At 39.6% G+C, this 25,577-nt stretch overlaps 1 protein-coding gene across 2 annotated transcripts in view; it reads left to right on the top strand.

Annotated features, from left to right (window-relative positions):
- Window positions 1-25,577, top strand: part of AFAP1 (actin filament associated protein 1) — a 119,583-nt gene that overhangs the window by 40,151 nt on the left and 53,855 nt on the right. For both annotated transcript variants that reach the window (XM_052780560.1, XM_052780559.1), the window contains exons 2-3: window positions 13,794-13,922; window positions 19,172-19,269. In XM_052780560.1, the coding sequence (XP_052636520.1) occupies window positions 13,796-13,922; window positions 19,172-19,269 (225 nt within the window). In that variant the 5' untranslated portion in view covers window positions 13,794-13,795. The remainder of the gene's footprint in view (window positions 1-13,793; window positions 13,923-19,171; window positions 19,270-25,577) is intronic.

The following is a 25,577-nucleotide window of genomic DNA, read 5'->3' as shown; positions in this document are numbered from 1 at the left end:
TTTTATACAGAGTCAGCACATTTTTGATAATAACTGAGACCAACAGATGCAGCAGTCTGTGGTTTCATAGTTAGGCTATGAGTCTGTGAAAAACAAAGCACATAAACCCAGGAAAATATGCAAACTTGCTATAAACTGAGATCCTTGCTGCTTTTTTTTTTTTCTTGGGGGAGGGTGCTGGGGTTTTGCCTTTGAGATCTCAGTGGGAGGACATTTGGCAGCGCATCTTCTTTGTTACTCAGGAATACAGGAAGAACTGGGAAGCACCTTTTGGCAAATATTGTTAAACAAGCCATCCGGGACCTTATCCAGTGATACAAGGCATGAGATTGATGGCACACCCAACCCTTGGTGAAGCTCATGTTGATCAGGATATTCCCTCAGCTGTGACAGAAGTCTGGTGAGGAAAAATGGAGTCACAGTGATCCTCCTAGTCATAAAATGTGGCTTCTTTGCCTAAGTGATATTGCTGAAGTATGCTCAGAGGTAGCTGTGTAATTTGAATAGAGGGTTTTGTTCTGGATCCAATGGTCCATTTTTATCTTTATGGTATCCATCAGCTGCCACAAGTGGGCAGTCATGGGGAGAACATGCTGAGGGTATGTGTAAAGTGCATTTTTTTTCTCTCCCGTGGCCAGATAGGAAGTTTTTAGATGCCATAACAGTGAGAAGCTGGTGTTGCTTGTGCTGTTCGGTTCTGTGGCAGCACATTTTACAAACGGTAAATTAGCTTATTGACCTTAAAAATGCACCCGGACTGAGGGTGAGTGAGAGCCTCTGGTAACGGTAACCTTTTGGACATACATCCTCACAGCTCTGAAATACTCTTGTATGGAAAAATAAATTTTTTTTTAAAATATCACCTCCCTGTTGGAGAGGGCCAGCTGTGAGGGGGGAGGATGGAGCAGGCACAGCCAGCCGGGCAGTGCCGGTGCTGGTGCCAGGGTACGTCCCAGCAGCTGCCCTGTTCTCCCGTCCTCAGCGCCGCATCCTCCCGCTGCTGGCAGGAGGAACAGACATCCGACTGTTTGTCTACTTTGCTCCTGTTGCACAGGAATGAAATTACTGCCTTTTAGATGTTAATAACTAAACACGGATTTTTTTATTTTTTTTTCTCTGAACTCATCCTGTTGTTGTGGTGAGTGAAACCAATCAGAAGGATTGGGACTTTTTTTTTTTTACCATGGGAAAATGTTTGCAAGAGCTGGCCTAAAGGTAGATAAAAAAACCAGCTGCATGACGAGACATGGCGCAACTGTTAGGTGAGGGGGAATGTGAGGATTATTGTTGAAGGGACTGCTGAAAGAAAGAGGGATTTCATGGGAGAGAGGGAGGTTGCTTGGCAGGGAGAAGGAAGGCTGTTCCAAACATATGGGGCAGCCTAAGCAGATGTAGAAAAACTGGATAATGTGCAGAAAACAGAAAGCGGCCAAGGGGAGTGAAAACCATGGAGGTAAATTTTCCCTGAGATCTTGTAAGTAAGTCTGTCTAACACAGTCTGTATTCCAAAGAGGTGTGAGGGTGATCAGATAGAAGAGGAAAGGTGGCTGGAGCAGCCTGAAAGAAAGGTGTTAGCAGCAGTTTATTACTGTTTGTTAAACATATGTTTTCTGATTTCATGATTCAAATTCAAAGCACAACTATAATTAAAATTAAGTCTCTGTCACATACAAGTATTAGCTGTATATCCTAGGTTGCAATGAATTAGTTGAGCATCACTGAAACCATGAGAACTACACCAGATAAGGACCCAAAGTTTTTAGTAAGGTTTTTTTGTTCTATTTTGTTGTGAGGGGAATTTGCTTATTTTTTTATTTTAATCTGTATCCTTAGAATTGAGATTAGTGTTTATTTTGTTTGATGAGGGAAATTCAATTTTAAGTCCAAGTTTTGTATTCAGGTAGATTGTATATTAAAAAACAAACAAACAAACAAACAAACCCAGAAACAGTAGTTAAATAAATTTGTCAGAATCTGCATTTTTTCAGGCAAAGTTTCCTGCTAGAATTTTGTACTCTAAAGAAACAGCAAACAGAACTAAGAGCACTGTGGTCCACTTCAGTGTCCAGCCTTGCACTTCATCTTTCTGCAGATCCAGTTCATCATAAGTCTTCAGAATAACTGTTGGTAGTATGAGAAAGATGGAGTTTTGTTTGAAAGCTTGTGCAGTATCCAGTATTTAATGTTTCAGGGATCTGACTGTGCATTTTGAAGGCTACCATGAAGAAGTATCTTCACTAATTTCAGTGTTTCTGTCCATCTTATGGCACACTATACAGTCAGTAATTAAAATGATGTATGAGTTACTGATTTTTAAAGAAGGAGTTGATGGTTTTCATGCCATGAAATGCTCAAGTCTTTTGAAATATAATGGTCTGATACCTTGTTTTCAGCCTGATCAGTGCTGGAGACAAAACCCACCATGTATCAGTACTCTGGTTATTGAAAATACTTGGCTTTGCACTTAGTGTATTTCATATGGTTCACTGGGTGGCTGTTGGTGACATGGTGACAACTTCTTACATCAGATTTGTGGGGTTGAAATCCATTCATGAAAATTGTTCCAGAGCGTTTGTGATCCTTCCTCTACAGCATGCTCGGTTTCAGGTCCTGTCATGATAATAACTGCCCGTGTTTTGCCAGGGCAGTGAACCTTACCTGCATACAGCTGCATTTCTTTAAAACTCTCATAGGCACCTCCAGCATTGTGCTAGAATATTTAAATGAGGAAGTTTCTGCATGTTTTTAAAGGCAGCGGTATGAGATTTTGTGACAAAATAGCATTTTGAATTCCAGCAGAGTCCTTAGCTCAACTGGCAAAATTTCTGTTAACTTATTGAACCAGCTTATTACTAGTGTATTCTTTAGCACATCTTCTTTTCTAACAAGTATGTAAAAAATGCACTTTTTTGGCTTCTAATTCTCCTATTTTAAGGAAATATAACTTAGTTTCTGGGACTTAAATTTTCACAGATTTCTAAAAGGTACTTGCTAACTTTATCTGCTTTTAGAGAGAAAGTGTAACCTTCACTTATAAACACAGTTATGGAAGCAAAAAAGGGGCCTTGAAAGTTGCTCTGTGGAGCTCCGTTAGCAAGTGCGAATTCCACTCTTGGCTGATCCCTTACCTCTACTTAGTGTGTTTGCTGTGGCCTTCCTTTGGAGCAGTCTCTGTCCAAGCCCAGAGGCACCTGGACCAAATCCAGGCTCCCAGCACCGACTGCCAGAGTTACATAGGGAACCTTTGGTCAGTCGTGTTTTGCATGCTGTAGAGGTGGGCTGAGTGAAGGAACTGAAAGGAATAATTTGCCTCTGGGTGGCTGAGCTTGACCTTTCTTTTGGTCAGAAACTATAAAATTAAAAGTTTATTTAATTTTCCTGTCTACGTAGTAATCATGAAGGAGAACCAGAAAGAGGAGAAATCAGAGAGACATTGATGTGTTTCAGAGAATTAACTTGAGGGCTACAAGAGGTAAAGGGAATTGAAATTCCCCATTTTAGAATTACAACTTTCCTACAGCTAGCTGAATCCACTGTTGCAATGGATATATTGCTGTTTTCAATAGAGAATATATTTCGTAGTTACAAATCATGTGTGTCAGAGACAGGTCCAAGTGAATGGTGCACCAAAGAAGTTCAGCAAAATGATATAACTTGTGTGTGTGCATGCTGGAGAAAGCGCTTTGAAGGCATAGCTTAGGAGGAGAGCTGTTCCCTGTCACCCACTGATGGATTTAGCATATAGGCTCTGCCGCCAGCCCTACCTGTGTGTCACCAAACAGTAGGTCCTCATTTTCATTACCTGCCCACTGCCTCAAACCCTGCTTTCTATTTTCCACTGCAGACTGGTTTCAGATCTGGTACAGAAAAGTTTCTCCACTGGTACCACACAATTACAGTGCAAGGGGCTACATACCAAATACTGTATTATTATCATTATCATTATTATTACATTATATATGCTTCTTTGTGAACACTTCATTTACTATTATCATCTTGACTGTGTCTTGGTTTATGAACTGGTTTCAACATGTTGATTTTCAGTTCTCCATAAAACCATGAACGTCCTGGGACAACATGTCTAAGACGTTCCTTTTTGAGCATCAGACTGTAAAAAGCTGGTTTGGATGGGTGCTTGTGTGGGAGGGCCAGTGTTATGAAAGAAGATGCTTATTGCAGGTATTCTCCCTTAAGGTCCCATACATTTGCAACTGCTTCTCCCTTTGGTCTCTAAATGTCTGTGTTGGCGATGTAGCAAAGCTCGCTTTCTTTCTGACCTGGAAAATATGTCTAAGGGTACATACTAATTGACTGAGAAGTTTTATGGTGATATTTATCACAATGGTGGGATTTTATGGAATTTCAGTTGCATTTACATCCTTATTCAGAACAGAGGTCTAGGAGTGAGTCAACTTGCATAGTGGGAGAAGGTGTTGGTTTTAGGGCACCTGTTTAGGTGTCCTCCAGATTTTTGAATGAAGCAAAGAATTGCAGCAGAGAAAGGATACTCTCGTTTTTCTGGCAGTCTAGCATTGCCTTAGAGCACTGGATCCTCTGTCTTCAGAGTTGCATGATGAGCCCAGCGTCTTAGACTTGACTTCCCAGGAGGCTGACAGTGACCACATATTCCTCATTCCCTAAGCGTGGAAATCAAGGTCCTGTGAGCCACCTGACAAAAGTGCAGAGCACTCCTGATCAGCTGGTGTCCAGGAGAGCTGTACTTGCAGAAGTCAAGTTCTGCGTGGTTCTGAGCACTTTGAAAAATTGGTTAATTTCAAACACATCCAGAATCAGGAGCTCCTTCCATCTCTACTCTTTCTTTATCTTAGTTCCTTATCTAAAATGAGGTGGTACTGCCTGTGCAATTGTGCTTTGTAGCAAACTTCATTTGTGAATCACTTGGATAATCCAAGGGTGAATGCCATCAAAAAGCTCCTAAGAAAACTAATATTTCTGCATTTCATGGAACACATAAAAGAATGTGAAGTCCCTAAGGCCCAGAGCCACCCCTGGATAAGGAACAGAGCAACAAGATATTAAATAACTGATATATATGTATCTATATATCTATATATAGATACATGATATTCACAGAGTTTAAGTATTTTTTACTATGAAGGATTTGTTGAAAATTTGTGGAGCATTCTCTACAGAGTTTTTTTCTTTTTTTAAATAAGATTTCCATTTTTACATTAATGTTTTTTTACCTATGGGGCTTGAGTTTCAAAGCTACCTTAAGCTCTAATATTTTTTTTTTCTCTTGACTATGATCTACCTCTCACATAATGAAATTCTCCAAAATAAGAAGAAGGGGTAACACTAAAGGAGACAGAAGTTTCTTGGGGCACTGGTGTAAGGTGGGAAATGATGTATTTTCCACGAAGAGAGATTTCAGCTCTCACCATTCTACTCTCTATCAGTGTAAAGTATGTATCTTTGATCTTATTTTCTTAACATAAATCTGTATCAATGTGTACATCTATTTAAAGAAATTTCCAAAAGCCTGACAGAAAAAGCAGAACATGCCTCTCTGCTTGGGAAGAGCATAAGACAATAAGCAATGTATGGTAGAAGTTACTCGTTGCATAATGGACCCAGCAGTGAGAACTGTGGTATAAAAAAGTGTTGTAGGATACAAAAAAAATTTCTTTTTTTCTATCTTCACATATAAATGTGAGGACTTCTGGATCTGTTCATAGAAAAAGCAGTATTATCTCATTTCTGGCTTTAAATTAGCTGCAAACTAGAAGGCTAGAGCACCAGATTCACAGAGTGCAAACTATTCTTGGATTGTACTGCACATATGGCTGACATGATCAGATGCAGGACTTCTTGAACAATTTTTAAGCTTGGTATTTGACATGTATAATAAAAATTGTATTGCTGAATACACAAAATACCAAATGATAATATGCAGTTCCTACCATTGCCATATTTGTATTTCTTTGTCATTGTTTTGCTATTCTGTTTCTCCATTCCATTAACTTCATGAATTTACTGTCTCACATTTCTGCTGGATATGTAATTATTCATAACTTTGAAAGAAATCCTAACCTAAAAGGGATCTGTGTGCAGCTGAGGACCTGAGTGAAGAACTCACAAGGTGTACTGCAAAGCTTCTCTTTCTTTTTACTACCGCCGGTTATCTGCTTCCATGTGTCGCAGCCTTAACTGAGCCCCATCTCCCCCTGGGACTTGGGGTCTGGGGCAGACTTTCACTTCCTACCACAGATTTTCTGTCTCCTTTTTGCATCATGAGGGAACTGCTTTTCTTTTGTGAAATCGGAGCCCGTTTATTAATTCTGTAGTGGCTGCTTATCTTTTGTGGTTTGGAGTAACGGAGGAGCTGAGTTAATGCAGGAGCCAGCGAGCAAGACCTGGAATGTCTTGTCCTGACGAGATGATGTCAGCTGATACATTTGGAGATGGTTAAATGCAAGAAATTTCTATTTTCTGCCCTAGTAGGGTAATGGGAGTCTGAAAAGAAAACTCAACCTGAATGCCCACAGTGAGCACAGAGGCGGGAGGGCGAGACTCTTGCCCAGCCTGCTGGGCGTGCAGTTGGAGTGAGATCCATGTTCATTTGCTTTACAAGGTATGTTACATTTATTTGGGGAACAAAAGAAGCCTCATGTGGAAAATATACTTTTAGAGAAAGTCTTCAGCCACTCGATAAAGTCCACTGTAAGTTTCTGTAGTTAGTTATCAGGAGGGTTTGGGGGTTTTTTTGGCTAACATATTATGAGTTCAATGTAGATAATTAGTACTTAAATAAAAATAAATGCCTGTAATACTAATTTTTTTCATTTTTCTTTTTCTTTTCTTCCTTCTTTGTTCTTCTGTTTCTTCTTTCTTTCTTTCTTCTTTCTTTTTTCTTTCTTCTTTTTCATTATTTTTTCTTTTTTATTTTTTCTCTTTCATCTCTTTTTTCTTCCTTTTTTCTGCCTTTTTTTCTTTCTTTTTTTATTTTTTTCTTTTTTTCTATGAGTCTGTGAACTTGCTTAAAAGGAGGCATTCCTCTCCAAAGTCTGTGGCAGTGCTTAAACAGTGGTCTGGACTTTAAAAAATAAACTCTTTATCCATCTACCTTATGCTAATGGATTACACTCCTGCATTGCTGTCACTCATTGCATGGCTGTAGCTGACTGAGTAAGATTTTTGGCAGCTTGTTTCTTGTCCAAACATTCCTTAGTGCTTTCCCACCTCTTGTTTTATCACCCAACTATTGCAACAGCAGCATTTGGAGCTCTGATAGCTTTTTTGGAAAGCTGATTTTGTAAAAGCCAATTCCTTGAAAACTGAAGCAGAGGGAAGAAAGAAAAAGAGGAATACATGTGGGTTGTGGCTGAAATGATCCCTTGACACTCATTGAGGTTGATCATAAATATGCATGAGACAGGAGGAGTTTGTAGTAGCTGTGTTTTGCCTCTCTTGCCCCAAGCTGCCTGGAAAGAGAGTTTGTGACAGTAGGGCGAGCTCCAATTTTTAAACAAAAGATGATTGCTATGAGCTTTTAGAGAGACTTAAATGTCATTATTTTTACATTAAAACACTCTGATGACAATCCTTTTATGTGTTTTACTTGCTCCGTGCTAATTCTTCATCTTTAGGGCTTCAGCTACTATTTAGGGTTCACCCTTTTCCATACACTTTTACCGTTCTTTCCCGTAATGCCATGTACCCCCAAGATGATCATCTCTACTTTCTGGAGCAGGTTTTTAGCATACTTAACAGGTAGAGTTCATCACACCTTGTCCACTATTATTATTAGGGCAACAAAGAAGGGTCAATGCAACCAAGAGAAAACTCTCCTAGTGAAAAGTCTTGTCTTTTCATTCTGTGTTCTTTGAACAGCATGCCTTTTCAGTTCTTGGTGGATAGGATTTTGATACAGTTTTCAAATATGTCATCTAGTTTCTGGTAGCATATTGAAAAAAGTAAAAATTTTTTCTAGTGCTAAATGCGCTATCACTGCCTGCTTCCAGAATTTGTGTATTTCTGTGTGAAATTCTTTTCCTGGATAATGGCAATGTAGTCATGAAAGGAACTTTTTCATTAATTACTGGATTTTTGTAACTGCATTATAGGATTGAGTGGAAGCGAGTCAAAGTGATTTTGTGTTTTTCTTCATGAAGATTTTTGTCTCCTTGTGGCTCTATATTCTTCACAGTGTTTCTGATATTTTTATCTTTATGAAAAACAGACATGGTTTCCCCAGCAATATTCTGTTATGAGCTTTTTAATAAAATATTCAAATGATGACATCCAAAACTAAGGATGATGACACTATTTTAATAGAAATGGGTATAAACAGGCAGTTCACACTCTGGTTTTGATTCAAAACTAGATCATATGTCTGGTTTCTCCACTGTTGCTTGTGTACCGAAATGCCAACGAGGCTTTTTTGGCAGGGTGGGAGAGTCTGTATGTTTCAAGAAGTTTTTACAGATTGGATCTTAGTGGGCTTTAATCAGATTTTGAAAGAGAATCATTTTTAATCATTCAGCCAGCCAGCCATCACCAGCTTTAACTTTTTTCTGGAGGAAGTCCCAAAGTATCATACTGCTAACACAATATGGAGGCTTAGATTTTTAAGAGGTGAGAACACAGATGCATTGAAATTGGCCCATGTGGTGTACGAGTTAGAGAACATCTTCTTTATGTAGTACAGAACTGCAGCATGAACATTTTTCAGAGAATAAATACTATTATAGGATTAGGTATGTATTTCTTTTTCTATAGCCTTGCAATAAACGACCGTAAAGGCAAGGTTAACGCTGAGACACCCACTTTGAAAATCTCTTAGTGGTTACTAAATGTAGTGCTTTTGTGTGTGTGTGTGCACGTTGGATTGAAGCACACCTATTCTCAATGCCTGATTTTCATATATAGGTTGAAGATTGGCATCAATGTTATCCATAAATCCAATCAAATTTGTTTCAGGAAGTTAAATGGGATCTCCCCCCCATGAAAGTAGGGCTCAAAATGCTGACATAGATTTTTGGCTTTCCTGGAAGGTGTGCTTTAGGTAAATACAAGTCTCTCCACTAACAGAGGAGTAGCTAGATGAAAGTCTCTGGCCTGTATTGTACAGAAAGTCAGATCAGGTGATTTCTTCTAGTGGATCTCATTGACATGGTCTGTTCTGGCCTTTAACATCTGTAAATGACAAACTAAGCAGAGAATAGAAGATTTAAGACCAGAGAAATTAGATTCAGCAATGCGCAAGGAACGAATCAAGAGGATCTTCTAAAAACTTGAAGTTCAATTTTAGTTCATATTTCTATGATAGATTTGTATACTGGCATATTTATATACGTGCATTTATAATAGACACGCAAGCATGGAAGTGCATTTACTTTGTGTGGGGTTTGTATTGTATGGACAAGACAATAATCAATAAAAATACTTGTCATCCTTCCTGGATTTGGTGGGGTTTTTTTTCTTTAAGTCCTTCAGCATATATTAGTCAACTGGAAAACACTGTTGGGTCATTTGTGGTATGGCAAGGTTAAGAGATACTGTAGTTGCTGTGAGTGACCAAAAAACAGTCTGACCATTCTTTTAATGAGCTCATCCTTGTCTTTTCTTCTGGTTTAAGCAACCTTGAAATAATGTATGTGATATAGTACTGCTTGTATGATTTTTTTTTTAATCAATTGGAAGTGAAAACTTCATATTCTTTAAAAAATGGTTATAGGCTAGTACCCATAAATGCAGATTTGGAATAATTGCATCATCATACTCTTTCAATCCCAGTTGGTTTTAGTTCTGGTTTGGAACAAAAACTACAGTATGATGTAATTGCCTTCCTCTGATTATTTTTACCTTGGTGTATTCCGTGGCTGGCTTGTGTATATAGTTTTTATGTGCTGTCATTTGAAAAACTTTAAAACTCTTGAGAGCCAGTCTTGGAAACCCTTCTGGATGTATCATTGTTTTTTTATTTGTACATGGCAATTGCAGCAGCCCATTAGGGGCCTATAATTCCTATTGAGCATAGAATGGACTTCTCATCATTTAATATGGAATGTGATTTTGCTCCTCGGTGGAGCTAAAATCTGCTTACTGTTGTGATTACCATCCCTGGGCTCCACCCTGCCTTTCACCACCTGCCACTTAGAAGTAATTCCTTTGGCAATGAGAATACAGCCAAAACTGTCAAATAAATTGGCCCCTTTTTGAGAGCCTTCTGATTATTATTCTTATTTTGTGGTGATGTCAGATTTCCAAGGGTAATCTCTCACTGGAGGAGTATGTTTTTCTTTGAGACTTGCATCACCCTCTCATTTTTAGTCTCCATTTCAGAAGTAATGATTGCTTACTGAAAATATGCGTTATGTGGATTTTCTATTATTCAGATCCATTACTTTTGTGAGCACATCATTACATTTCTAGGAAGGAGAAAAGAAGATTCTCTAATCCAGAAAATAAGCCAATGATTGACAACAGGTAAACTTCTTTTTTCCTGAGTACATACAAGTTTATTTGTTGCCATCTTAGAAAAAAGAGTTTCCAGTTCCTTATTTTAAATACTTCAAATGCACTCCATGGCAGTATTTCTGTTCTCTGCTTAAGCAGCAAAAGTATTAAAAAAGCAACGTGCACTTTTAAGATAGGTGGAAAGAGTGTTTCTTACTAGCTGGGAACAGTGTTTCCCTTCTTTCTTTTTGGATGTTTGACATCACTGCGTATATATATAAAGTGAAATTCAGAACTTCCTTCCTTTACACATTGATGTTTGTGATGCTGTTAAATCCCACAAAAGAAAATACAACCCCAAGTTAATCCTGGTAGAAAAATAAGAGAAGCAATGTCTGAAGTCTTCATGCCTAGCATTTTACAACAGCTGCTAACAATTTTATTCTGTTGTCATACTAAAATTTTAAACTAGCATTTACGACTGCTTGCTTGAAGTCAGTGTCATATACCTTTAAGTTTGCAAAGGCAGGAAGAGAAGTCTTGGCACGCTCTGTATTCCTTTATGATAGACTATTAGATATTTGAACCACAGTGCTGGACACCAGGCCAAATGTAAACACGGTTACGGTGAATGTGTTACTAAGGCAGTGGTTTTGAGATTTTTTAAGCATTGTCTTACTGGTATCAGCTTCATCGTGTCATCCTTTGTTGGTCCTAACCAAGGCTTTTTTTTTAAATCTTCTGCTGGGGGCAGTTAAACTGCTTCCAGTAACTTAGGTGGCTTGGTCATCGTAGGTCAATGGACTGTGGTCACCAGTGACTGCAATGCAGATTTCCTCCAAAGACATAGAGGAAGGCCACACATTTATGGCATGAGGCCTCAGGAGAGATTTGGGCTGATGCCAGCTCCCAGGAGTCTCTCCAGCAGCGGTTTCCTATCTCCTCTTCTCTTGCTTCCCTGTCTCTTTGCTTCACGACTCCCGCTTGCTCTGTTTTCATTTCTCATTTTACAATCTATCTGTTTATGTTAGATTATAAGCTCCCGAGTACAAGGATCTTAGAATTTTTAATAACTGAAAATAGATATGCACACCATGCACATCAATGGTATCTGATGCTTTCACCCTTTTCCCTCTTCCTTCCCAGAAGTGAAGGTTCTCAGCAAAGAAATGGCACACGATATTCGCTGGTGAAGAGGAGAAGGGAGAGCTCCCTTTCAGCCTATTTACAGTCCTTTGCCTTAAAGAATCCAGAAAACATGCCATTGCAAAGAAATTTTAGTGCAGTAATATGTGCAATTACTGACAGTAATTTATATGGCTGTAGAACTACTTGAAAAATACACATTTCTTGTACTGTATACGGGTTAGATTTCACAAGACTGCCTAGATTCTATGGTTGGTAATGATAGCTTTTGAAATGCATGTATTATAATAAATAAGTAAATATTAAAAGATTCATATATTCCATAACTAAAATAAAGCTCATAACAACAATAGTAATACAGCTTATATTCAAAGCATACTTCAAAGCAAGAGACCACTATACACTTAATGGAATATACACCTTATTTCTAAAGTGTACCATTTAATAAAAAAACAACAGAGAGCTGATTATTTGGGTATTACTATTTTTTTTAGGTCATAGGTCCTCTTTCTTTTTTCCTCCTTGAGTCTTGTGATCACTTACCGCTTCGCAAATCAGAACATATACCTTTTCACTTCAGAAAGCTGTATGCTGTAGGTGTATATGTTGTTGTTCCATAATGTGAACAACACTGGAAGTAATAGGGTTGTTGTGAAATACTTTGGATTTCTGACGGACTTCTAGACGGCTTAGATGGCTACAAGCGTGATGGCAAAAAAAAAGACCTGTAGTCATGGGATGTTTTTCATGAGCTACATTGTGAAGTGATGTAGACAGTTTTGCTGTCATTTTGGACACCCTCTTTCTGCCTGTGTATTGTAAAAATCTTTGAGAAACATATTTCCTGAAAGTGTGGACAGTTTACATAATGGCAGTACTACTGGACAGTTGAATAGAAGAACATATTCACCAAGAAAAAACTTGGGCAGAATGAATGTATATGTGCAAATTAATGGTGTCTTTCAGAAAATATTTGCCAAAGCGTACTTCTTCAGGGATTTCTTTGTTAAGACGTTATCGTGCCTTGGTATGGTAGACTGGCATGTCTTCTGTGCCTGCTAGGAGTATGGTAGGTTTGCCAGAGCAGCCTGAGCCTACTTGCAGGTACAGTCTGCAAATAAATGGGTGAACCTGCACCCCCTGGAGACAAGAAGGGGCCAACACCTTGTAGGGGTGTAGCTGACATCTGCACGTTTCCCTGCATGGTGCAGTTTTCAAGTGTAGGATAAAACAAATGCATCTTGACCAAGGGTTGTTTAAACATCCAGACACATTCTCAGAAATGGAAAAAAGGGATTCCAGGTTCACTTGGGTAAATGACTGTCTCAGAAAAGGTTTTAGGAGTAGGGAAGAGCTGGTAAGGGATTAAGCAGCAAAGAATGTACTTTTTAGAGGTCTGAAGAGGCTTAGCAGCGGTCGCCCTGTTAGGCCGTGAAAATACTATAAAAACAAATGTGATTAAGTAGAGAAAAATTTAAGTAGAGACATTTTGGAATGAGGATAGGACTGAGATTAATCCTAGGTGTGGCCCTGAAATGAAATGGATGTTTCTCCTTGTCTTTTAATGAGGATAATGTCATTAGATGCAGAAAGTATGAAAATGTGAACTATTCTATCCAAGATGAAACCAAAACTAAAAATAGTGAGTTCACTTAAGCGAAGGAACCAGAGAATCTCAGAATTATGAGAAAATTGAAGCACGAAAATGACGTTCAATATCATGGGCTTCTCATAAACCTGCTGAATAGGTATCATATGATTAGGCTGTAACAAATGTGTTTGTATGTATGGTCTGAGCTTCTGCAGGTATTAAGACAATGCAAGACTTCAGAGGTAATTTGAAAGGTAAAAAGTGGAAATGTGCTTATAAAGTTTGTTGATAAAAAAATTGAGAAGCATTGGGAATACAGAAAAGGAGTGTCATTTTTTCTAGAGTGAATTGGAAAGCCTTGAGATCTGGAAAAATAGAAATAGGATGAAATATGAAGTGCATCATCAGGAATCTGGCGAGTAAATAAGAAATTACACGACAAGTTGGGAGCTTGTCTTTGGAAATTGTAAGAAAGACAATCACTGTAAAAAAGGAATACCTGTGATTTTTTACCCCAGCAAACAGAAGAAATAAGATGAGGGAAAGAGAGACTTTCCCTAAAGATTGATGAAAATATCAATGTGTCTAGAAGCTTTACCAAACTTTAATTTTTTTCTCTTTTTTTGTCTTTCAGCCATGGAAGAGTTAATAGTTGAGCTGCGCCTGTTTCTTGAACTTCTGGACCATGAATATCTAACTTCCACTGTCAGGGAGAAGAAGGCAGTAATAACTAACATTCTCCTGAGGATACAGTCATCAAAAGGTCAGTGTCAGGGGTGGGTTTTCTCACTTGCAGAATGCACAGAATAAGTCTGTGCTCAGTGAAATGGCTTTAAGAGCTAAAGACAAGCCCTAAATTGAAGGAAGACAGAAAGACAGGGTGAAACCAAAGTGTAACTTTCCTGAATGCTCTCCTTCATGTTCAGCAGTAAAATATAGCAAAAGGCATACTGGAAGTATCTTGGGTGCATGTGGGTGAATCCAGCCACAAAATTACGTGCTAGATAGAATGTTTTCTCTTCTGCTGGGAGAGTGGTTACTTCATTTTATTTGTGGCAGCAATGCTATTTATGAGTTTTAATGGAAAAGTAATACTGTATGAGGGAGTGCTGGCCACAGCACCATTTTATAGATGCGTGGGTGCTGCATGCTGCATCTCTGTCAAATGACCCAAATCCATCAAAAGGCTTGATATTGAGGTTGACTCTGGTGCACGGCTGGTACAGCAGTGCTGAGCCAGAGCTAGGAAATGGCTGTCAGCATGTTTGGTTTGCATTTTGCAATTAAAAGTTATATTCACTTTCCACTTTTCTTCTTATCTAAAGCCATTTTGATTGCACAGTCGCTTTTGTCTCCATCAAGATTATGGAACTGAATGCAATATAAATGATTCACTGTGTACAGCAACCTTTCCACAGAGCTTATACGAAGAATATTCCTCAATATTTTTTCTAACAGTACTCTCATATTTTCTTACAGCACCTTTCTGTGTGAAGTGCCATCTGGGCTATAAGACCTCTGTCACTCCCGCATTTGACAGAAATACTGTCAGTGTAAACCCTCAGTGTTTAGATTTTAGAAAAATACCAGTGTGTTGAAGAAAAATGCCACATTGTGAGCAGCTGCATTTCTCATGATTTGTTTCTTCTCCAGTGCTAAAAAAATATGGTCTTGTTTGATGCAGTGCTTCCCCCCCTTCAGTAAAGAAATCATTTTTGCCACAGGATTCAAGTCCAAGGAGATCAACTTGAAAAAAATGATTGTCTTCTTTCCATTTTGACATTCTTAAAGACCCATTGCTATTTTTACTCTACTGCTGACAGAAGGAGGCAGTTACCAATTTCACATATTTTGGAAGGAGGCTTCATGCTCCAAAAGCTGATCAAAATACTCCAAACTTACCAAAACCAAAATCTGTAGGTGAGAACCTGCAATTTGATATATTTAGAAATAGCTGTATTTTACAGGAGTTCAAAATAACCTCAACAGTGCTGATCTGACACTGCATGTTCTTGTAATCTTTTCAGCTAGATTTATTAAGAAAAATGTTTGACTTCCTCAAGAAGTCAGATTACGTTCTGTTGCCAACTTTGCAAACACAGGGAAGGGTTGTCATATCCTTTCCTTCTGGATTGTGGATAGTGTTTCAGGACACAAAAGCTACAGCTCTACTAGTAAATTAAACAGTGCTGGGTATGTTTCTGGACCCTAGAACTCAATTATTTATGCTGTTAAATTATGGAGTGGTCCTTGGCATGGGTTTGGCCTGAGCTGACTCATCTCTTCCATCAGTTCCTAGGCATGATTTGGGAGTTAGCACGGGCAAAGACCTGTTACCAACAGACAGTTCAAAATCATCACCCTCCACCTTGGTTTTGACAGGTGAGAGATTTTAACCATATGGATATTGATTTCTCCATACTGGAGCACCTTCCTAGGCGTGTTTAATTTATGACTCTTGATGTGCCAAGGATAAAAAGACCCAAGGACCATAGCTTTCTACCTTTCAGCACTTCCCATTTAGGCTTTAAAGCCTATTACGGGATCTGTAACAAGATCCATTACATCCTATTACAGGCTCCATCCATTAGCACGAGATCCATATATTAAGTGGTAGGGCTTAGCTCAGTGCAGTTGTTACTGGAACATTTTACCCACTTGTAGTGCCTACATTCAAGGAAGTAAAATTTAGACATTTCAAAGAAAAGTTGTAAAAGTGATTAAGGGATCCGGAAATATGTCTTCAAATTATCCAAAATGAGGTGTCATAATTAATCTTAATGTAGAAAAGGAAGGACTGAGAATGAGCTCTTAGACTTACACAACAGTAAATGCAATGGCTGAATGTTTGTTTCAAAGTGGAAATAACGCACATGTTTTGAGCATCGAAGCTATGAACTAATGGAAGAACTTCGTAAGATCTGCGTGCCATTGCTGGCATTTTATCAAGATGGAATATTTTGCTAAAAGATATGCTCTCGTTCAAACAAGAATTAATTCAAGGAAATCCCATGGTTCAGTTAAGCAAGAGGTCATAGGACTATGCTTTATATGTCTATAAACTCTAGTTTATGGAACTGCAGTTTAAATAGAGTTTAAGCCAGCATGGCCTTTAAAAAAAGCATCCTGTTTCTCTCCCCGGGCTACTCATTCCTGCTCATCATGTAATGCATCTTCCTTTCTGCTAGCACAGGAACTATTTGGGGGTTTTTTGCTGGTTTAGTCCTAACCAGTGTCACTTCCCCGGTCTGGTTCAACCTGAGGCCACACACATGCTTACGCTGGCACAAAGGAGAGGCTGGTACAGGGACACGAACAAGGCAGGGAAGGAGAGGAGCTGCCTCCCTGGGAGCTCTGCCATCCCGCACTGGCTTCAAGTGTGTGTGAAACTACCCGGGGAGTCATGTTCTTTACTGGAGCTGACCCTGCTGCTTTTTTTATCAGTTATAACATTCAGTACTCCCATCCCTTTGAAACTATTCATCTCTTCATTAAAATTAATAGCAATAAAAGATGCATAAGCCCACAGTACTCTGTAACTAAGCTGAACTGTCATTTGGAGTCTGTTTTTCAAAATGTTGTTTTACTCCACCCACATAACTCCACGAGAGCTCTTGGGTCACTGGCACAGTTTAAGAGGCCTCAGTACTACGCTGAGTTCACACTCTTTATATACATTTGCAAAAATCAACTGTGTGAATCCAACAGGATATTTCGAATGCTGGAGCAAGCCATTTAAGAACAATGGGGAATGGCGATGAAGGATCTGGGCAACTGGGAACTGGCTGGGTTCTTTATAACATCTGGAAATGGACAATTATGGTTTTCTTTGTAAAGGTGTGGAAATTATTATAATGGGCTGGTTGGCTTTTAGTAAAACACTTTAAACTCACTAAGTTCTTACTTGGGGAATTCTTTAGAAATCTTTGCCCTTGTTTTGTTCCATCTTCCAAATACACACTGTTTTCTTCATTTAATATCTATCAGGCAGAGAGAACTGGGCTGGGCAGATGTGTTCTTCAGGTCATAGCTGCCTGGCCTTGACCTGCCCCACGTTCCAGACCAGTGGTTACTCTGAATAGCTGGCAAAACTATAAACTTTATTTTTCTTCCTGAGCCTTGGCATGCCCAATGGATTGTAGGTCTGAAGAAAACACTTGGCATTTCCTTCTGAAACTCAGACTTTCTTCTAAAAAACAAAGACACAAACAGTTTATTTTGGAGTAAGAACTGTTACTGGATTTAGTCATTTAATATGACTGTCAACATTGCCTGTTTTCCTTAAAGGGACCTGATGCTGTAAACCTATAATGCTCACTTTGCTGTGTAAAATGGTAGAAGAAAATAAATTTTAGAGCAGGTTCTTGCTTAAATACACATAGTTTAAAACTGGGGAAAAACTAGTTTTACAGAGTCAATAGCATTCACTTGTTATACTTTTTTTTTTTTTTTTTTTCAGTAAAAAGCCCTTCATAGTTGACTTCTGGTTGTTACAGAAAGCATGGGAGACTTGGATATGGATAGCAGTCATAATATGGATTCATCCTACATAAAGAGGAACAAGTGAAAGTGTATAACTTTTTGTGAAAAAAACCCCAACAACTGGAATGTTTCCCAAGACTAATCCCCCACTTGATTTGTAGGAAGAAAGAAGAATCTGTGGTCCTCCCAGCCAGTTTATTTTATCAGTGTTGTTTTTCAATCCATGACTTCACAGCCAGTGGGACTGGGGTATTATGACAAGAAACATTTCATCATTGATTACTTTTTGAGAATTATATGATCTTGACCAAAAGACATCCATTTGACTATGTAAATATATATTTTAAAAACTAAACTAAACACTAGAAGCTAAATTCAGTCTAGGGGTAAGCAGGGTACAATCCATTGACTGAATTTTTGCCAGAACATTGAGGAGATGCACCGTAATCTCCCTTTTGATATTTAGAAAAATAAACGATATCATGTTCCTGTGAAGTGAGTTCAAGTGTGATTTAAATTATTGTGCCAAAAACTCAGAACGAGTGGGTCACTCCTCTTTTCCCCTGGGAGGGAGATGCTGTAGCGATACAAAGGACCCTCAAAGCAGCTTTTACATTCTGCTCCTTTTCCCTTTTCAAATGCACCTGTAAAACTATGGGACTATTTAAAAAAAAAGAGAGGAAGAAGGAAGTGGTGGGAAAACACGCTCAGTGCGCGGTTCTGTTCATGGTGAGTTGGTTGGGGCAACGTCCCCCCAGCAGCAGTGTGCTCCGGGTTGGAGTGTCGCAGCATCCTGCATCTCCCAGGACTTGTGCAGACTCGTGCCACGGCTCCGTGATCGGGGATGGTGGTGGCAGCAGGGAGCCCAGGGAACGCGGTTGCTGTGGGCTTGGCCAAAGAGCTGTCACCGTTGCTGCCAGGAAGGGAGTTGGGCAGGGTCTCTTCTGCTGCCCTCTTCCCCACTCTTTTGGCATGAAAGGTGGTTTTGGACTCGTTTCTGCACGATGGCCTTGCCCATCCAAAATGTGCCATGGGAACAACTGTTGGTCGTCTCTGCTGGTAAACGTCAGCCAGCCACATACTGCCCATAGGCAGAGCGTGTTTTATTCACTGTACGGTGCCATTGAGATGTTCACAAGTGTGGTATCCTCCCCCTATAAATGGTTTTATCTGTATGGTAGATGCCTGGCAACATGTTTGAATTTTAGCTGTTTAAGTCTTTCAGTTCCAGATGGATAGGCAGTTCAGAATGATTTCCTGTAAATTTTTTCTATGTCTGGTATTTGTTGATCCAAATAGCGCATATGTCATTATCATATAGAGTAAGTATGTGTTTGTTCTGCTTGATTAAATTCCTGAATTCCCAGCATTCTTCCAGTCCTGCCTCAGTAACCATGCTTGGGAGGTAGGCTGTGAGCAGCCCTGTGTGCCAGATTTTGGTGTGACAGTCAGACATGGTGTCCACATGTGGAAAAAATGTCCCGTTTGCATCTACTGAAGTGTTAAGTGATGTCTGTTGCTCTTCCACAGGTTTTGAAATAAAAGAACATGTACAGAAGCAAGAAGTCGCCAACAGTTTGCCGGCACCTCCTCAAATGCCTCTGCCAGAAATACCTCAGCAGTGGCTGGTGAGTGTTAATTTAGATCTATAAATATATATAAGAGAGAATATATTTGTGATAAGCACTAACAGAAGTGGTTACAGGGGTAAGGAGCCTGCAGGTCCAGGGAAATGATTATTCCTCTCACCTCCGCTCTGGTTGAAGGAATTGGGTTCAACTTGCAGAAGAGAGGGCAAAAAAATCCCTATGGTGAAATAAGCCCAGGAACAGATCACTTGCAAAGGCTGTGCAATCACAGTCTTCAGTGATTTTCAAAATTCAAGCGGCAAACGCCTGAGCAACTTAATCTTAATGTCAAAGGTTGACCTGCATTGTGTTGGAGGTTGGCCTGGCCAAGCCCACAGGTCCCAGCCAGTTTCTTACAATTTTAATGATCTGCTTTTCCTGGAGAAAGCCTTACGAGAAGGCTCCCTCTTGATAGCTGAAAAATGAAGGAAGAATACTTCCTTTTTTTATAAAGTCTTTAGTGCCCTTCTGTGCTCAGTCTCTGGGTAGGAAATTCCCTGCAGAACAAGTAGAAGTGCATGTTCTTGAAAGTGTTTATAGCAAAGGTAGTGATTGAGATCTGTAATTCAATTCCTCCAGTTGGGAGCAGCTGTCTTGTTATAGAATAAACTATGAACAAGTTTCAATGCTTCTCTGTTACTGACTTTACAGTAGATTTGAAGGAAACATTTTCAGTATTTCTTTTAAAGAACCGTAAGCAAATCATGGTTTAGCCTGTTGAAAGGCGAACATGGTCTTAGCCCTAATATTGATAAATTATCCATATTTTTATTCATTTGTGGAAAATTTTGTGCATGGTGCTAAGGACAATCCGTGGACACCCATGTTCATTGGCTGAAGCAAGAAGTACAGATGCAGATTATGGGGGCAGAACAACTGGACAACTGATGTTCTGCTTCATTTTAGCGTGTTACTCTGTTACCACATTTATGCCCCGTTCTAAGAGATATATAAGCCACTAGCATCTTACTAGTGGCTAAGATAAGATAAGAACTAATTTGTCAGATCAAACTCTTGGCCAGCCTTTCGTAATAACCTTTATTTGATGGTGAGTAATGCTGAATAATGCTATGTACTGCAGAACAAAGTAAAAAAACCCCAACAAACATGTATTATGAACGATACCTTAATCGTAGTTTCTCCCTAAGCACCTCCAGCTTTTGGTTTGTGACCTGAGCAAGATTATTTTTTTTTCCAATTTTAATTCTACCTAATGTAATGAGATATGCTGAAATCATTATTGGAAGGGAATGTTTATGCTAGAAACATTCATATCCAGAGTTGTTATATTTACTGTAGCAAAATTCAACTAAAAGGGATGCTGTAAAATAATTATGTATAGATTTGAATGGATGCAAAAGTGGTCTTATTAATATGCAGTGAAACCTGAAGAATCCATTTTATGGTTAACAGTGCCTGAAAATGATTATTTTTCTTTAATTCAAGATGCATATAGCATAAATTACAAGGGAAGGGGTTGATGAGAGGCAGGAAGATTATGCAAAATGCACATGCCTTTGAAATGTAGACTTCAGGTGCTAGCTTCATAAACTGAAGCCAGTTGAGATCCTCGTTCTTTCATATTTATGTAGGTTCAGTTTAATAAATTGGCTCTGAAGATTCAAGTTGTTTTTCTAAAGACAACTGACCTACTTCTCCTTTCTCATACACTAATGTGTAAATTCCCTTAAAGTTGGTACAGCTGCAGTGAGTGAAATGGTGTGAAGTATGAATTAGGTCCAGGAGGTCAACATTGTTTTTTGCAGTAGTTCAGTTTGGGTTTTGTGTAACAAAAATATTTCTCTGAGATACAGTGGGAATTACTGTGGAAGTTGACACAGTTAGAGCTGGCTGGTCTGGAGCACGGTCTTGCCATGTTGAGCCTGGCAAAGTGCAGTCTGAACGTGGCCCTCCCCTCTGACCTGCCCGTAACGCTGCAGACACTTTCATCTCGGTGAAGTCACCAAGCTGAGCTGGTTTTTCCACAGTGACGGAAGCTGATTTTTGACAGTTTTTCTGCAATTCTGTTGCTGCTGTCAGGCAGTGGTGGTTTTCACGTCCCTTTCTGGTGTCGGTGCCAGTCTGAGATCAGCCGGGAAATGTCCCAAGCTTCTCGTTGTCTTGCATTATCCCATTACAGGTTACAAGTGGTGCTATTTTAAGATGGTAGCACTTCGTAATTTGTGAAAAAGATGACAGACTGCTGCTGTCCTGCAAAAGACCAGGTGGAATCAGAAGGGAAGGACAAAACCATCAGCTCTTTGACCTTTGAGCACTGGGGCAAGCTCAGACCCCAGTCTGACTGTTTAAAAACTTCTCCTGAAGTCATGTTGAACTAATGGAATTGATCATTAGCTGGTTTTTGGAACCTTCTGTATTAGATGCCTCTTTGTTAGTCCCTCATTATTACTAGATATGATCAGAGACTGTCATATTATCTTTCTTTTTATACCAGGCTGGACATCAGCAACAGTGGCCAAGATCTAATTTTCCCTTCCATTCATGCTCCTACACGGTGATTTTCAACCTACCCTGAATCAATGGCATCCTAAAAATTTGTAGCTGATGATGCCAATCTCTATAAAACCCGTACATAATTACATTGCTCAGTGACACAAATACTGAGCTAACTTCCCTAGCCACTTTTCATAGCCCAGCAGAAGAAATCCCTGCGGCCCACCAGAAACTAGGAAATTCTGCTCCAGGTTGCCCTTTTTCACATGGCAAGTTGGAAGTCATGTTGTATGGCACTTCTGTTTGCCAGCCGTTCAGGACAGAAACTTTTTGCCACTTGCTGAATAACATCCAGTGGTGGTCTCAGCCTCCAGTGGAAACACAGTGTGCTGCTGGAACATAGGAATTTACTGGAAGTGGGAATCAATAACTTTAAATAAACTCTGCACTGTTTTAAAAGCTATGTTTTTAGCACATCAGTTATTGAGTGTGATGGAAATTAAAGTTTCATTTACACCACTGTTTCTTTTTGTGGCACTCAGGGGATTCTGCATTCAAAAATGTTTAGTCTGAATTGATGTTTAAGCTTTTACTTATGTAAAGATGTGTGGGTGGGAAGGAATTCAATACTCCTTAAAGTAGTGCCAGGAGCCAGAATTATGTGTGGGCAGGTGCTGTGCAAGGTTTCCTTTGTAAATCTGTAAATAGACCTGCATATTTGCTCAGGCCAAATCTTGTATCAGTTTTGTTGTTCATCAGGCCATGAACAAAGAGTATAAAATTCATTTTATTTAGAGACATACTGTTTAAATGTTTTAGTTTAAATGAAGTCTCCAGTTATTAAAACACATTAAAGCCCAGAGAGTTTTCCTGGACTCAGTGGGCTTTGGAACAGGTCTTAAAATTGAGGGACAAAGTTGGACCTTGCATATACTTGAATGAAGCGAATCACTAAGCATGCAGTCTTTTAGTAATTCTCTTTTTCTGTATACATTCCCTTGCCTACATCTGGTGTAGCAGACTTTCTGTCAGGCTTAGAAAGCACAAATCCTCTCTTGCTTTAGCCTGTGCATACAGCTCCTTCAGACTGCCAGCAAAGTAAAAGTTGCAGATAAAGGATGTGAGCTTAAGGGCAGCTCAGAGTCCTGCTGCAGAACTGAAACACCGCTTGCCCGGGTGCATTAGTCTGTGCTTGCTAGCATGAATACAGTGCTAGCAGGTAGGGAAGCTTTGCCTGGGTCAGCAGCAGAGGAGGAGATCACCGTGTTTGAAATAGAGTCATACTGGTTCTCCCCTCTTGAATCTGCTTACTGCGAAGGCTTCTGTCTTTTAGCCTGCTTTCTCCAGATACTTTTAGGGTATTTCCCTGCTCTTGAGAGGCAAGAAGCAGTGCTAGATGATGGGTTTGGAGGAATAACAGCCAATGCTCTGTGCATGCCTCAAAGTGCTGCTGGTGGTTTAACACCTGGGATCCCATCATTGCAGTATCACCAAGTTGCCTTGAAGTACATTTTCCACTGAGGCAGTAGGATAACATCCGGTGTGTCCCGCTGCTCAGATGCGCCTGAGGATTACTGGCATAAATTATCCACAGCATGACAGTGACAGAATACTTCTAGCCTCCCAGCATTTGGTTGTCATATTACATCTGACAGTCGGTGATTTCAGTGCACTGTGCAATCCAACAAAATCAAATACAAACAGCACACAGCTATTTTGCATGATTTTCACAGTAAAATTGAGTATACGTTTTGTTTTTCTTGGAATAGGGACAATTTAATAATTACTTAACCACAACAAGTGTCCAGCAAGATGCCAGAACCCCTGTAGACATAAATCAAAAGGATAGGTCATCTTCCTCCAACCCTTTCCTGCAATGTACACAGTCACCCTGTAGGAGTGTTTCATATAAATGGGTTTCCTATTGTGGAGAAGTGATTTGACAGCCTCCCTTTATCTGGCTGCCTGTCAGGTATACTTTTAGATATTTATTAGAAAATGCTGAATGGAGACAGAGTCCTTGGAGAAGAAAAAAATTATCCTGAAATCAAAAGGATTTTTGAGGTGATATATCACCAATTACATTAATCATTCTTTGAAAAACAGCCAAAAGAGTGCCAGTCTTAAAGGTTCTAAAATGAGCAGTGGGACTAATGCCATGAAAAAAAGCAAGGGGCTCATGTGCCAGATGGGTACTTAATGAATCTTTATTTCATCTTGCTTTTTCTTCTTACACTGAAAAGCAGTTGTTATTCTCTGTTCTTCTTCAAAGATAATCTTAAGATAGTATTAGCCTTGGAGCTTTTTCCTTGCAGAAAATTTTTAAAAGCCACAAAAATAAACTCCACAAAAATTCAGTTTTTTCATTCAGAGCTGGCTAATAGGTTCAGTTTGAACAGATCTCAACAAGTTCTTCTGTAACGAACAAGTAAAGGGGCCTGTTTGATTATTCAGTGCAGCCACTCTTACCGTGCAGGCAATTGTAAAATACTAACCCTTTCAGAAACTTAGCAAAAGCTATTTACTAGCATTTAGGTTTCTTTAACCCACTAGTTCAATTTGAAAGGCTGTTCCACCGTCCCAGTGTTCATTGCCAGCCTCTGTCCTTGTGTTTAAGTAGCTTTTTTGCCTCACCTCAGTACCTGTGCCTCAGATATCCTTTGAAATTGTAATCGTATTCCTCCAAGGTTTCATTTCACTCTATTGCATATAAGAAAGGTTCCATCAGTTTCATTTTGAGCTAAAGTTTAATTCTAGTGAGCTATATCAGTATTTCTCCCATGCATCTGCTGTAAGGTTCATGTTCTAGTTTGATCATGAGTGACCAGAACAGAAGAGTCTTCTGGACATAGAATCACAGAATCATTTAAGTTGGAAAAGACCCTTAGGATCATTGAGTCCAACCGTTAACCTAACACTTCCAAGTCCACCACGAAGCCATGTCCTTAAACGCCACCCACACGTCTTTATATACCTCCAGGGATGGCGACTCCACCACTTCCCTGGGTAGCCTGTTCCAATACCTGACAACCCTTTCAGTAAAGAAATTTTTCCTAATATCCAACCTAAACCTCCCCTGGCACAACTTGAGGCCATTTCCTCTCGTCCTATCACTAGTTACTTGATAGAAGAGACCAGCACCCACCTCACTACAACCTCCTTTCAGGTAGTTGTAGAGAGCAATAAGGTCTCCCCTCAGCCTCCTTTTCTCCAGGCTAAACAGCCCCAGTTCCCTCAGCTGCTTCTCATTAAGACTTGCTCTCTAGACCCTTCACCACCTTGGTTGCCCTTCTCTGGACACGCTCCAGCACCTCAATGTCTTTCCTGTAGTGAGGGGCCCAAAACTGAACACAGTACTCGAGGTGCGGCCTCACCAGTGCCGAGTACAGGGGGACAACCACCTCCCTGTTCCTGCTGGCCACACTGTTCCTGATACAGGCCAGGATGCGATTGGCCTTCTTGGCCACCTGGGCACACTGCGGTTGTGGAATACTTTTGGTCATCATATGTGATTGCATAAGGAATAAAGATAAAGAAATGTTTGCAGCCTCTTTTTTGTGTTGGTCGTGTCTTGCAGGACACTGTAGTTGCCATTCCCATTTCCCCTGGGTGCATTATTGTTAATGATTTATTTCACATTTGCAAATGGTATCACAGAAAAGTTTTAGTTGAAGTAATTTCCTTCTCAGTTCATTTATAGTATACCTTTATAACAATGCACATCACCACATTTCAAAGCTTTCTTCATGTCTAAGCTGCCAGAATGAGCTGTTCCTGACTGCCTTTAACTGGAATTTGCATTTAAACTGGATGAGCTCAGATCAGGTTTACAGTAGGATTGAACTGCTTTACCA

This window comes from Harpia harpyja, chromosome 2, assembly GCF_026419915.1.
Source record: "Harpia harpyja isolate bHarHar1 chromosome 2, bHarHar1 primary haplotype, whole genome shotgun sequence".
NCBI classification, from domain to species: domain Eukaryota; kingdom Metazoa; phylum Chordata; class Aves; order Accipitriformes; family Accipitridae; genus Harpia; species Harpia harpyja.
Note: the sequence above shows the minus strand (reverse complement) of the source record. Positions and strands in the feature narration are given on the sequence as shown.